The 12,834-nt window shown below is 34.7% G+C and overlaps 2 protein-coding genes across 3 annotated transcripts; one reads left to right on the plus strand and one right to left on the minus strand.

The window, feature by feature from the left end:
* Window positions 1-2,003: 2,003 nt before the first annotated feature.
* Window positions 2,004-2,504, minus strand: LOC108197874 (lachrymatory-factor synthase). The gene has a single exon (XM_017365611.2). The coding sequence runs from the start codon at window positions 2,502-2,504 to the stop codon at window positions 2,004-2,006; it is 501 nt and encodes a 166-aa protein (XP_017221100.1).
* Window positions 2,505-5,281: 2,777 nt separating this feature from the next.
* LOC108222827 (ABC transporter G family member 36-like) lies at window positions 5,282-12,620 on the plus strand. 2 transcript variants are annotated; one of them, XM_064084466.1, is made up of 7 exons: window positions 5,282-5,527; window positions 5,616-5,699; window positions 11,172-11,305; window positions 11,436-11,632; window positions 11,722-11,893; window positions 11,991-12,245; window positions 12,320-12,620. In XM_064084466.1, the coding sequence occupies exons 4-7, from the start codon at window positions 11,493-11,495 to the stop codon at window positions 12,398-12,400; spliced, it is 648 nt and encodes a 215-aa protein (XP_063940536.1). In that variant the 5' UTR covers window positions 5,282-5,527; window positions 5,616-5,699; window positions 11,172-11,305; window positions 11,436-11,492; the 3' UTR covers window positions 12,401-12,620. The 2 variants fall into 2 exon arrangements, with proteins under 2 accessions (XP_063940536.1, XP_063940541.1); XM_064084471.1 differs by lacking the exons at window positions 5,282-5,527; window positions 5,616-5,699 and adding an exon at window positions 10,691-10,835.
* The last annotated feature ends 214 nt before the right edge of the window (window positions 12,621-12,834 follow it).

Here is a 12,834-nt window from a genome sequence, read left to right on the forward strand (position 1 = left end):
TTAATGTATTAAATATCGTGACAATAGTATTTTTTTTTATTCCGCTCTCTATTTATTTTTTACTGTTATTTGAAAGAAAAAATTGAGAGAGAATTGAAGGAAAGTGAATATTATATCTAATGATAATAAGTTAAAAGTACCAAGATATTATTTCAAAAATAATGAAAATCTTAAATTTTCAAAGAGTTATTAAGAGTCTAATAAATTTTATTTATTTAAATTTAAAATTAAAAATTTATTTAAAAAGACATGTTCTAATGTCACGCTTGCACAATGTTATCATGTTCAAAATTTCAGAGAGATTATTTTAAGTCAAACAAGTCTTTATTTTTCTGAGTAAAAGGACTAGAAGTTGCATCAATTGGAAGTTGCGTTTTCAATTGAAAAACCGACTTAAAGTTATGTTTTCAACATAAAACATGATTTTAAGTTTCGTTTTAAATCACACAACATAAAATTGTGTTTTAAAGTGATGGTTGGAACGTTTTTTTAAAAAATAACAATAAAAACCTTTGGTCGCGAATAGTGATATTTGATACCAACATCCAAAATAACACTCGTTATTGACCAATGTTCAAAAATCTTAATTGTACAAGAGATACGAGGAGCGGCACTCCAACTATATACATGCCGGATACTAACTATATATATACTGAAAATATAAACCCCGACGGATGAACAATCTTTGGTCGTGAAAGATGAGTCCTTGCAATAATTACAACCATTTCCAAATCGTCAAAAACATCAATAAAATCAATTTTTACAGATCCTACATCGAATATCTCTAAATATGATTAAATAAATATATAACAAAACACATTAATTAGGGTAAAAGTTTTCGATATATATTAATTATATACGTATTATTTTAAAATATTGGTTGTGTCGAGATAATACGGAGGACTAGGAGCATACATGCGAAGTACATGTGCGTACGTAGAAAAACTGGCAACATGATTTAAACCCTCAAGTCAATTAATGGTTCAATGCCGTCTTAAGCCCTTTATAATTAGAAAAAAGAAAATGCTACATACTCGGAAAATGTTTTCAAATTTTGAAATAGAAAAAAAGGTTCGTGAACAAAAATCTGGATGCCTAACCCTATTTTAAAATAGAAAAATTTGTGAATAAAAATGTGGATACCAAACCCTACTCTTGGAAAATCTAGAGAAACTTTAAAAGGGGAACATGAATAATTTAACTACGAGAAATGTAGATACATAGCCCTAATGTTTAAAACGTAGAAAAACTTTAACATGAGAACACGAATAACTTGATCAAAAAAGCAAACTAGCAAAGATGCTGGTTTATTTGGATTAGAGCCGGATTTAAATTTTTTTTTTTATTTTTTGTAATAAATCACAAAATAATTTATAGTCACAAATAAGTGAAAGTTGACTTTAAAGTCCAAAATTAGTTTGAAATAATTTTCCAGTCACTTAATTTTAAAATATTTTTTATAAAGATTATCATAAGTCATAAGTGATCCTTAAATTATTTTTATTTTAACTAATACTCCCTCCGTCCCTATTTATTTGTCCATTTTGGAATTAAAAATTTGTCCCTATTTATCTGTCCATTTATACTTTCAAAACTAATTTATTGATAGTTTTTCAAATATATCTCCATAATTTCAATTTTCAAGGCTTGACTTATTTAAAACTTGGTTGAATTCATGTTTTCAAGACATAAAGTAGGGATATTCCACCATTTTCAAGAAATTAATTAGAGGTATTTAATGAAAAAGTTTATACAATCAAGTATTCCTTGGGTATGTGTTTTTTTTTCCAAAATGGACAGATAAAAAGGGACGGAGGGAGTATTACATATTTAATCATGCATAAAATTATTAACAAGTCAAAATCACATTTTTAATCATGAGTCACACTTTTAAATTCAGGTAAACGTACTCAAAAACATGTTTTATTCCCCTAATCAAAGTTACATATATTCTTAGCCAACCGGCCCAACCATAACAATAGCAAACACATTCAACTTAAAGATTAATTAGTACTAGATTGCAGAGCTTTTTCCATTCTTTCAGCCATGCCATGGAGCGATGATTCAATATAACTCACCAAATCCTCAAACTTCCAGCCTTCCACAGGCTCAGCAACAAACCCCCACTTAATCTCACATCCACTTTCGTCCTCCATTTGCACCACTCTGATAGTAGACTTGTACATTTTCATCCCCATGTTGTTCTCCATGATCTCATAGCTCAACATCTTTTCCATCTCATCCATTTCTACCAGCTTTTCGTGGCACCATAAAGTAATCGCTTCCTCAGAGTCCGACGCAGATTTTATAGTGGAGCCACAGTAGCGGACCAGACCTGGTTGGCCATGGTCACCTTCCACTTTGTAACATGTGTCAAGACTTGGGAGCCATTTGTGGACGCTGCAAAAGTCTTGGAGAAGTGACCACACGGTTTCGGCCTTTGTGGCTCTTACTTTTGCACTCACTTTACCTTCCCACAGCTTTGAGTTTGTTTCTTCGGCCATTTTTGAGAGAAATGTTGTGATCTGATTATGTGTGCTAGCGTTGCTCTATGTAACGCAATTACATTGACTAATGTAATTAAAGTGTCATAAATGTGCATCGTTAATGCAGAGAATATAAGCATAGTAGTTGGTCCCCCACGGCTGGTGAAGTCAACAAATTGTAAAGTACTCCCTCTCCTCTGTTCACAAACCGAGCCGAGCCGAGTTTTGACCGAACCGAGCTGATCTTTAATTTTTTTTCTGCCGAGCCGAGCCGGGCCGAGCTTTTTTATCGAACAAAAATTATGTTCAAGCTCGGCTCGTTAACTAACGAGCCGAACACGAGCTTGTTCGCGAACAAATACAAGCCGAGCCGAGTCGAATCGAGTCGAGCCGAGCCAGAAAAAAAATAAGGACAAACCGCTAGTTGACTCTTAAAATAGCTAACCAAATAATTTTAATTTTTTTTAAACTTTGTTTATATCACTAAAATGTATATATGTTAACATCCATACGGTTGGATCGGTAAGAAATATTTTTTAAAATATTGAAATACTAAATTAGGATTAAACACTAGTTAGCGGTACTAGTTACTGTTAAAATAGCAAACTATATAAAATTATTATTTTCCGAAATTTTGGTTACATCACTAATATACATATATATATTATATGTTGAATTCTGAGTTCAATAACATATATAAATTATAAAAAAAACCCCGAAAATATTACATTTTTTCGAGCTTTAACGAGCCGAGCTTGAGCCGAGCGAGCTCGAGCGGAGCTCGAGCCGAACATACTAAAAGCTCGGCTTGAGCTCGTTTACTTAACGAACAATTTTTTGTGTTCGAGCTCGAGCTCGTTAACTTAACGAGCCGAGCCGAACGAGCTCTTAACGAGCCGAGCTTGAGCTTGTTCGCGAACAGCTCGGTTCGTTAAACAGCCCTACTCTCGTCTTTAATATTCTCCACCACTTTACATTTTGCACAGGTTCTGTTCTCACAAGGTATTTAAACGAATTATTATTAATTTTTTTCTAAAGAATAATGTGGTCAAAGTTTACGTCGATTTTCAAAACATTGGCAAGAGTTTTAAATTTTCAGAAAAATGATCAAACTAAATTTGGCTCTGCTTATTAAAAATGTGGCTGCCGTTAAATGTCATTAACGGGAGTAACGGACAGACGATAAAAATGAGTTTCAAATTCTCATAAAGGTGGCCAAACTTTGGCTCTCTTTCTAAAAAGTGTGGCTCCCGTTAAGTGACATTTAACGGGAGCTACACTTTTAAAAAGAGGAGCATACCAACTTTTTGAAAATCGGCGTAAACTTTAGCCACAACTCTTCAAGTTTACTCTTTTCTAAATTATAGTATATAGTTTATTTATATGTTAATGGATGAAAGAAAAGCTTTAAAAATAATTATTTTAATTGTGTAGTCAAAATTTCTTTGAATGCGTAAAATATTACTATATTAATCTCTACTCTTTTTTTCTCTCTTCTCTATTTGTCCTTTTATAATTTTAATGTTTTTTTAATTCTAAAATAATAAAGGGAGTTTAAAGATTTTTGTTGGAGATAAACTTACATTATCTTACTAGGAATTATTCATCCCTCCCAAATGAGATTAACTCGTTGATTTTGGACACAAAATTTAAAATCCATTAACCGCCGCTACGATGCTAATTTTAAAATTTTATTTTTATAAATAAAAATTAAAATATGAAATTTTTATTTACAAAAAAAAATTTTGGAACCAAACAATCGATGCACCATAAGTTATGTGTCCAAAATCAACTTACAAATGGAGAGAGTATTTTTTTTTATAACAATTATAAAGAGGGAGTAAAGAGTGTTAGAGTTGTAGTTAGAGACATAGTGGCCGTTTGGGCAAGTTTAAAAAAATGTGATTTTTTGTTTAAAGTAAAAAAGTGAACTAGAATTGAGAAGTAAAAAAGCTAATAAAGTGTTTGGAGAAGAAGGAGTGAGAGAGAAGTTAGCATTCCCAGCTTTTTAAAAATGCTTCTGCTCTTTTATACAAACGGGTCAAGAAAAGAAAAGAAGAAGTTAGAAGCAGAAGCTGCTTTCGCCAAACAAACAGGCACACAATTTAGCCGACAATCATAGTTCTATGCTTTACATGATGGGAAATTGGCGTAACAAACAAGGCAATCGTGAGGCAGTCCAAGCAAAATGAATTGTTTACCACTAATGCTGCACGAATTCTACTTGCAGAGTCTGTCTGAGCAATGATTCACTACTAATACTCGGAAAGTGTGATCAAAATGCTTTGAACATTGTCAAAAGAAAAAAATTGCCTACAACTGATCAAAGGCGTTAGTTATGGTTTATTACTTAGTGTTTCATGATTTCCAAATATTTTTCACGAGGGTTCTTCCTATGAAAATTAATACTACTATAATAAATTATTATACATGAACTAACCTTAATATATATATACTTTTGGTTTTCTCAACGGCAAAAACAATACTCCCTCCGTTTCAATTTATATGTCCATTTTGAAAAAAAAATTATGTTTCAAATTACTTGTCCACTTCAACTTTCAATGCAAAATCATATTTCCAAAGTCAATTCTACTCCACATATCTCTTGTTTATATTTCCTAGATCAATCTCACTCCACATGTTTTGGTCATTTAATGCAATTAATTTGTGAACAACCACTTTTCTTAAACTGTGTAATTTTTTGAAAGTGTACATCTATTTTGAAACGGAGGGAGTAGTATTTTGTCCTCTTTAAAAAATTGATTATATTCACTGTACAAATATATATTGAAAAATGTATTGATAATAATAGCTTGCCAGGTGTAAGTGGGCTATCAACCGAACAGCGCAAGAGACTAACTATTGCGGTTGAGCTGGTGGCAAACCCTTCAATAATATTTATGGACGAGCCAACGTCAGGGCTGGATGCAAGAGCTGCTGCAATCGTTATGAGGACAGTGAGAAATACAGTAAACACAGGAAGAACAGTTGTTTGCACCATCCATCAGCCAAGCATAGACATATTTGAAGCTTTTGATGAGGTCAAAATAGTTAATACATGTAATGATTTTTTCTCATTCACTTGATCTTCTATGTTTATTATTAACTGATAAAGGGTTTCCTTCTTAGTTATTACTGATGAAACAAGGAGGACTAGAGCTTTATGTTGGACCAGTGGGACAGAATTCTTGCGATCTAATCAAGTATTTTGAGGTAAGATGGTCGTGACTTGATTCTATGGATTGGCTATAATGATTAAGTTCTGAAACATGTGTAGGAAAAGAAGAGAGCAAACCGAAAAGAACTTGAGAGAATGAAGGAGTCGTGGCGTGAATTAACACTGCCCTAAAGTTGAATTTGCCCCGCTACGTACACACGGCCTCTTGGCAATCAACCTCCAAGGTTACACGACTTCTATTTCTTTGGTGTAGTACAAAGAAATAGATTGAAAACACTCTTGATCATTGCCCAAAAATATACTTATATCTATAAGAGAGGAAAATTGTTTTTGTGTGTGTGCAAACATGAGGGGGAGACCTCCTTTTATAAGAGCTCAAACTTGTAACTCCAAGAATGGCCAAAAGACACCATTAATTCAAGGAGGTAAAAAGGCTCCAAAGTGAAAAGTCACAAACTGAAAAGTCTTGAAGATTTTTCTAGATTTTTCTTTTAAAGCAAACTATAGAAATAATATTTATATTAATATTAATTCTAACATTCCCCCACATGCTGCAAAAGAAAAATAATTTAAGTAATTTAATGGGTAATGGATAGTCGGTTTCTTAAGCACCAATGTCTTGTGGACTTGAATTGATACCGGTGCATACAAACATGCCTCAAAACCATGTGAGGTAGAAAAATCCTTGAACCTCTCACGGAAGTTAGTGAAAACATATTTGCGCACTTTAACCTTTCTCAAATCAAGAAGTGATTTCGCAAATTATATTTTTATATAAGTGCCCCCACATTGTACCTGGATTTTCGTGAACGCTCTAGAGGTCCTTCGCCAAAGGACTCTCATAGGGGGTTGGGCAATAGCCCCACATTCACATAGGTAAGTTCATCAAGTTTGTATTGTCGCAAACCACCTCTTACGAGACTATGAACTTATTAAGAGCATTAGCTCATCCTAACACATGTGACAATAATAAAAATACTACATCACTTTATTAATAGGAATGGTAGTAGTATATAAACATGAGTTCTTTTATGATTTCGTTTGACCCATTGAACTTAAACAAGTTTAAGATGGGTGTCCATCACAATTCACTCCACAATAGGCTTTAAACCCATTCCTTGTGCTGACTCCAACACTAATTTTCTACAAAGGCCTTTGGTGAGAGGATCTGCAATATTCCTCTCTGATTTTACATACTCGAGTGATATCACATTATTTCTGATCAGACTTCGAATTATAGCATGCCTCAAGCGAATATGTCTTTTCTTCCCATTGTAGAGTTGATTATTCGCTAGTCCCATTGCAGCTTGTGAGTCACAATGCATTGAAACTGATGGAGCTGGCTTCCCCCACAAAGGAATATCAGCAAGTAAACATCTTAGCCATTCAGCTTCTTGACCAGCCAACTCCAACGCAATAAACTCAGATTCTTGTGTGGATTTAGCATGACAAGTTTGTTTTGAAGATTTCCAAGATATAGCAGCTCCAGCAAGAGTGAATACATAACCACTAGTAGATTGAATCTCATCATTATCCGACACCCAATTTGCATCACAATATCCTTCCAAAACATGAGGACTTCTTTGATAATGCAAACCCCAATTTATAGTACCCTTTAAATACTTCAACAATCTAATCAAAGCACCCCAATGATCACGATTAGGATTGTGAGTGTATCTACTCAGTCTACTAACAGTATATGCTATATCAGGCCTGGTATGATTCATCAAAAACATTACACTTCCAATTATCTTGGCATACTCTTCTTGGGAAACACTATGACCTTTATTCTTTTTCAAATGAATACTAGGATCATATGGTGTCTTCACAGGGGTACAATCAAATTGATTAAATTTCTTTAAAATTTTCTCAACATAATGAGACTGGTTTAACGACAACCCATATGAATTCCTAGTAATTTTTATGCCAAGAATCACATCTGCCTCTCCTAAATCCTTCATATCAAAACAGGAACTTAGGAAGGCCTTGCTAGTATTTACCACATCAATATTGGTACCAAAAATTAACATATCATCAACATATAGACATATGATCACACAACCAAATTGATCAAATTTAGAATAAACACATGCATCAGAATCATTTACTTGGAAGCCATCAGAGATGATAGTTTGATGAAATTTTTCATACCAGTCTTTCGGAGCTTGTCTGAGGCCATACAATGATCTTATAAGCCGACATACCTTGTCTTCATATCCCGGGACAACACATCCTTCTGGTTGCTTCATGTATATCTCCTCATTTAAATCTCCATTTAAAAAGGCAGTCTTCACGTCCATTTGATGCACAATGAGATTATGAATAGATGCAAGAGCTATTAAGGCTCTAATGGTGGAAATATTTGCCACGGGAGAGTAAGTATCAAAGAAATCAACACCTTTCTTTTGTCGATGTCCACCAACCACTAACCTGGCTTTGTATTTTTCAATTGATCCATCAGATTTATAATTCTTTTTAAAAATCCACCTGCTTCCCAGTGCTTTACAACCTCGAGGAAGATCACATAAAACCCAAGTATTATTATTCATAATGGACTCAATTTCACTATTAATAGCCTCTCGCCAAAAATTAGAATCAATTGATCTCATAGCCTCCTCATAGGTTTTAGGGTCTTCTTCAAGAATGAAAACATTTATCTCCTGCTCACCTACAAACTCTTTTTCAGTCAAAAAAGTAGTTAGAAAATCAGGCCCAAAGCTAGTCTCGACTCTAGCTCTTTTACTCCTTCTAGGCTCATAATTTGCATCGGTAGATGTAATATTATGATGTGACACTGATGAAGAAGATCCAGATGCTAAACATGATTGCACACTAGCTTTCATAGGAAAAATATGCTCAAAAAATTCAACATCTCTTGACTCTTTAAATGGACCAAAACCAGATGCATCTTTAAGAATAAGTCTATATGCACCACCATTAAAACCAACAAAAATACCATCAACAGTCTTGGGACCAATTTTACTTCTTTGAAAATCTGGGAGCCCAATTTTTCCCAAACACCCCCACACTTTAAGGTAACTCAAGTTGGGCGCGAAACCCTTCCATAATTCATAAGGAGTTTTATCAGATTTTTTATGCGGCACACGATTAAGCACATAGCAAGCATATAAAATAGCTTCACCCCACATATTAGAAGGCATTCCTGAACTGATAAGCATAGCATTCATCATATCTTTAAGAGTTCTATTTTTTCGTTCAGCTATCCCATTTTGTTCAGGCGTATATGGCGCTGTAACCTCGTGAATAATCCCATTAAGTTCACAAAATTTCTTTAGAGTCGCTCCATCATATTCACCACCCCTATCTGTTCTTAACCTTTTAATATTTTTATTCAATTGTTTCTCAACTTCAGCCTTATAAATAAGAAATTTTTCTTCGGCCTCATCTTTCGAACTCAACAAGTAGAGCTTGGTGAATCGTGAAAAGTCATCCACAAAAGTAATATAATAACGTTTACCTCCTCTACTCATAGTGTTCTTAAAGTCACCTAAATCACTGTGAATTAATTCAAGCAATGTCGAAGACCGGTTTCCGATTTTATTAAAGGCCTTTTTAGGGTGCTTTGCTTCAACACATACTTCACATTTATCAAAAGATGTATTGCTGAATTCAGGGATTAGCCTAAGTTGTTTAAGCCTTTTCACAGAAGCAACATTTACGTGACCCAGTCTAGCATGCCATAAGGTAACAGATTCAGCAATATAAGCAGAAGCAGTAGCAATTTTATTATCAGTCAAAATATCAAGTACAAACAGCCCACCATTACAAAAGCCTTTGCCCACAAAATCACCATTTTTAGTAAGAACAAGTTTATCAGATTCAAAGGTTAATTTAATACCAGCTTTGTTCAATAAGGCTCCAGAAATCAGGTTTCTACGAATATCAGGGACATGCAAAACATTATGCAAAGCAATAGTTTTTCCAGAAGTAAGTTTAAGAGAAACCTTTCCCTTTCCAAGTATACTCACAGTGCTTGAGTTGCCCATGAAGACACATTCTCCATCAGATGCTTTATCATAGTCCTGGAACATATCCTTATTTGAACAAATATGACGAGTTGCACCGGTATCCACCACCCATTCAGAAATATTGCTCACCAAATTTACTTCAGATACAACAGCAGCTATGATTTCTTCAGTGAGATTGGCCTGAGTCTGAGATTTGTCTTCCTTTGTTTTTGAACCAGGTCCCTTTCCTTGCCTACACTCCTTTGCGGCATGCCCGAATTTTCCACAAGTGAAGCAATTTCCTTTAAACTGCCTTCTCCCTTTGAAGTTCTTATTTTTCATTTTAGTGCCATGGAACTGATTTGGACCTTTACCTTTTGGTCCTTTCTTATGACCTGCATCTTTTGACTCAACAAGATTAGCAGTAAATGAAGAATGACCAAGTGTTGTTTCATTTGTTTGAATTCGATTTTGTTCCTCAATCTTGATGTGAGACACTAACTCTTGCAGAGTGAAGTCCTTCTGTTTGTGCTTCATAGAATGAACATATGTTTGCCAAGATGGTGGTAATTTTTCAAGAAGACAATTAGCTTGAAACATTTCACAAATTTTCATTCCTTCAGCAATAATATCAGCACATAAATATTCATACTCATGAACTTGTTGAAGAACAGGCTTATCATCAGACATACGAAAATTTAGCCAACGACTACATGCATATTTCTTAGTCCCATAATCATCAGAACCATACTTGGTTTTTAAAGCATCCCAAATTTCTTTGGCCTTTAAGGACTTGCTATAGATTAAATATAAAGCAGATGTCATATAATGCAATAACATTCCACGACAAGTCTTATTATCCTTCTCGAAATCTTTTCCAGAATTTTCAGGGGCTGAGTCTTTAGTGAGACAATAATCTACTCCAATTTGACTCAAGAAAAACTCCATCTTATCGGACCACATTTTATAATTTTTCCCATCAAAAGGGTCTAATTTGGACATATCAGGAATAAAAGTATTGGAATTCATGGTGGCAGATAAGATATATGCTAACACAAAATTCAACTTTAGTATGTAGGAAAAGAAGAGAGCAAACCGAAAAGAACTTGAGAGAATGAAGGAGTCGTGGCGTGAATTAACACTGCCCTAAAGTTGAATTTGCCCCGCTACGTACACACGGCCTCTTGGCAATCAACCTCCAAGGTTACACGACTTCTATTTCTTTGGTGTAGTACAAAGAAATAGATTGAAAACACTCTTGATCATTGCCCAAAAATATACTTATATCTATAAGAGAGGAAAATTGTTTTTGTGTGTGTGCAAACATGAGGGGGAGACCTCCTTTTATAAGAGCTCAAACTTGTAACTCCAAGAATGGCCAAAAGACACCATTAATTCAAGGAGGTAAAAAGGCTCCAAAGTGAAAAGTCACAAACTGAAAAGTCTTGAAGATTTTTCTAGATTTTTCTTTTAAAGCAAACTATAGAAATAATATTTATATTAATATTAATTCTAACAACATGATCCTTTTTCAAATAGGAAATAGAAGGAACAAGTAAAATCAGGGAGGGATATAATCCAGCCACATGGATGTTTGAAGTTACTAGTTCTAAGCAAGAAATGCTTCTCGGGCTTGATTTCACTGAGGTCTATAAGAATTCAGCTCTGTACTGGTTAGTTGAATCTATTTCAGCTAAATATATTTTGGTACATAATTAAATTTGAAAATTGGCCAATATGACTGGTTTTATATCTCAGCTCCTCCAGATATATATATTTCAATTAACTTGTGTAAAATTGCAGAAGAAACAAAGCTCTAATCAAAGAATTAAGTTCCCCTCATCAGGGGTCGAGGGAACTATGCTTCCCCACTCACTACTCTCAACCATTCTGCAATCAATTCATGACTTGCCTATGGAAACAGAGAGCATCATACTGGCGGAATCCTCCCTACACTGGAGTCAGATTCCTCTTCACAACTTTCATCGCTTTGATGTTTGGTACATAAAAACTGATTAGAAGCTTACTAATTAAATGTCCAAACATGCATGTCTACTTAACCTCTTAAGTCTTATGTCATAATACGCAGGAGAACTCGACAGGATCTCTTCAATTCGATGGGGTCTATGTATTCTGCAGTCGTGTTCATTGGAATCCAAAATACCATAATTGTGCAGCCAGTAGTGGCTGTGGAGCGAACAGTGTTTTACAGAGAAAGAGCTGCTGGAATGTACTCGTCCATTGCATACGCGTTGGCTCAGGTAGACAATCTGTATCAGTTCTATGTTTATCTCATTTTGTAAGGAGTATATACCATATTGTGTGTTCATCATAATGAAGTCATTCGACGTTTTACAGGTTGTGGTAGAAGTACCACACGTTCTTGTGCAGACGGTGGTATATGGTGCTATAGTCTACTCAATGATCGGATTTGAATGGAGTGGAGCAAAATTCTTCTGGTACCTGTTGTTCATGTTTGCCACTTTGTTATACTACACCTTCTACGGCATGATGACTGTGGCTCTCACTCCCAACCTAAGCCTAGCTACTATTCTGGCGGGATCATTGTTTGGAATATGGAATTTATTTTCAGGATTCGTTATCCCTGTAACAGTAAGTTTAGAGAATTTCTGAGAAATACATTAAACAAGTCGCGATTTTCTGAGAAATCTCTTTTGTTTGGTAAGCCCTGTAGCGTGGAGATGGTATTACTGGGCATGCCCTGTAGCGTGGAGCCTGTATGGAATGCTGGCTTCGCAATATGGTGATGTTAAGGACAAGCTGGAGGATTTGGACTTGAGTGTTGAAGAATTTGTCAAGAGTTATTCTGGATATCATCATGACTTTGTAGGAGTTGTTGCTGCTGTTGTATTGGGTTATGCACTTGTGTTCGCGTCCATTTTTGCCTTGTCGATCAGATATTTATTATACATGAATATTTTTGTATTGTTATAATATATTTAATGACATTTATTGCTTTTAAATTGAGATCAACGTGAGATTCAATTTTGAGATGATATTTATGTGTTTCAGCAGCTTTCTTGACTGATTCCAACTACAGCATACAGAGCAGCTAGGATTTTAATTCAGTTGTACGATACATCTTAAGTTTAATTGTTCAAAAAATTCGATACAATGTACTCTCTCAACTGCTGGGTTTATTATGTTAAATTTCTTTTGAGTTGTTCAAAAAATTCGATAC

This window comes from Daucus carota, chromosome 1, assembly GCF_001625215.2.
Source record: "Daucus carota subsp. sativus chromosome 1, DH1 v3.0, whole genome shotgun sequence".
In the NCBI taxonomy this organism is placed as follows: domain Eukaryota; kingdom Viridiplantae; phylum Streptophyta; class Magnoliopsida; order Apiales; family Apiaceae; genus Daucus; species Daucus carota.

What these genes read in the sequence shown, in the direction of transcription:
- LOC108197874 (XM_017365611.2), bottom strand. Translation starts at nt 2,504, where the DNA reads ATGGCCGAAGAAACAAACTCAAAGCTGTGGGAAGGTAAAGTGAGTGCA.
- LOC108222827 (XM_064084466.1), top strand. Translation starts at nt 11,493, where the DNA reads ATGCTTCCCCACTCACTACTCTCAACCATTCTGCAATCAATTCATGAC. An exon ending in TTTCATCGCTTTGATGTTTG is followed by an intron (nt 11,633 to 11,721) that starts GTACATAAAAAC and finishes CATAATACGCAG; the next exon opens with GAGAACTCGACAGGATCTCT. An exon ending in TTGCATACGCGTTGGCTCAG is followed by an intron (nt 11,894 to 11,990) that starts GTAGACAATCTG and finishes GACGTTTTACAG; the next exon opens with GTTGTGGTAGAAGTACCACA.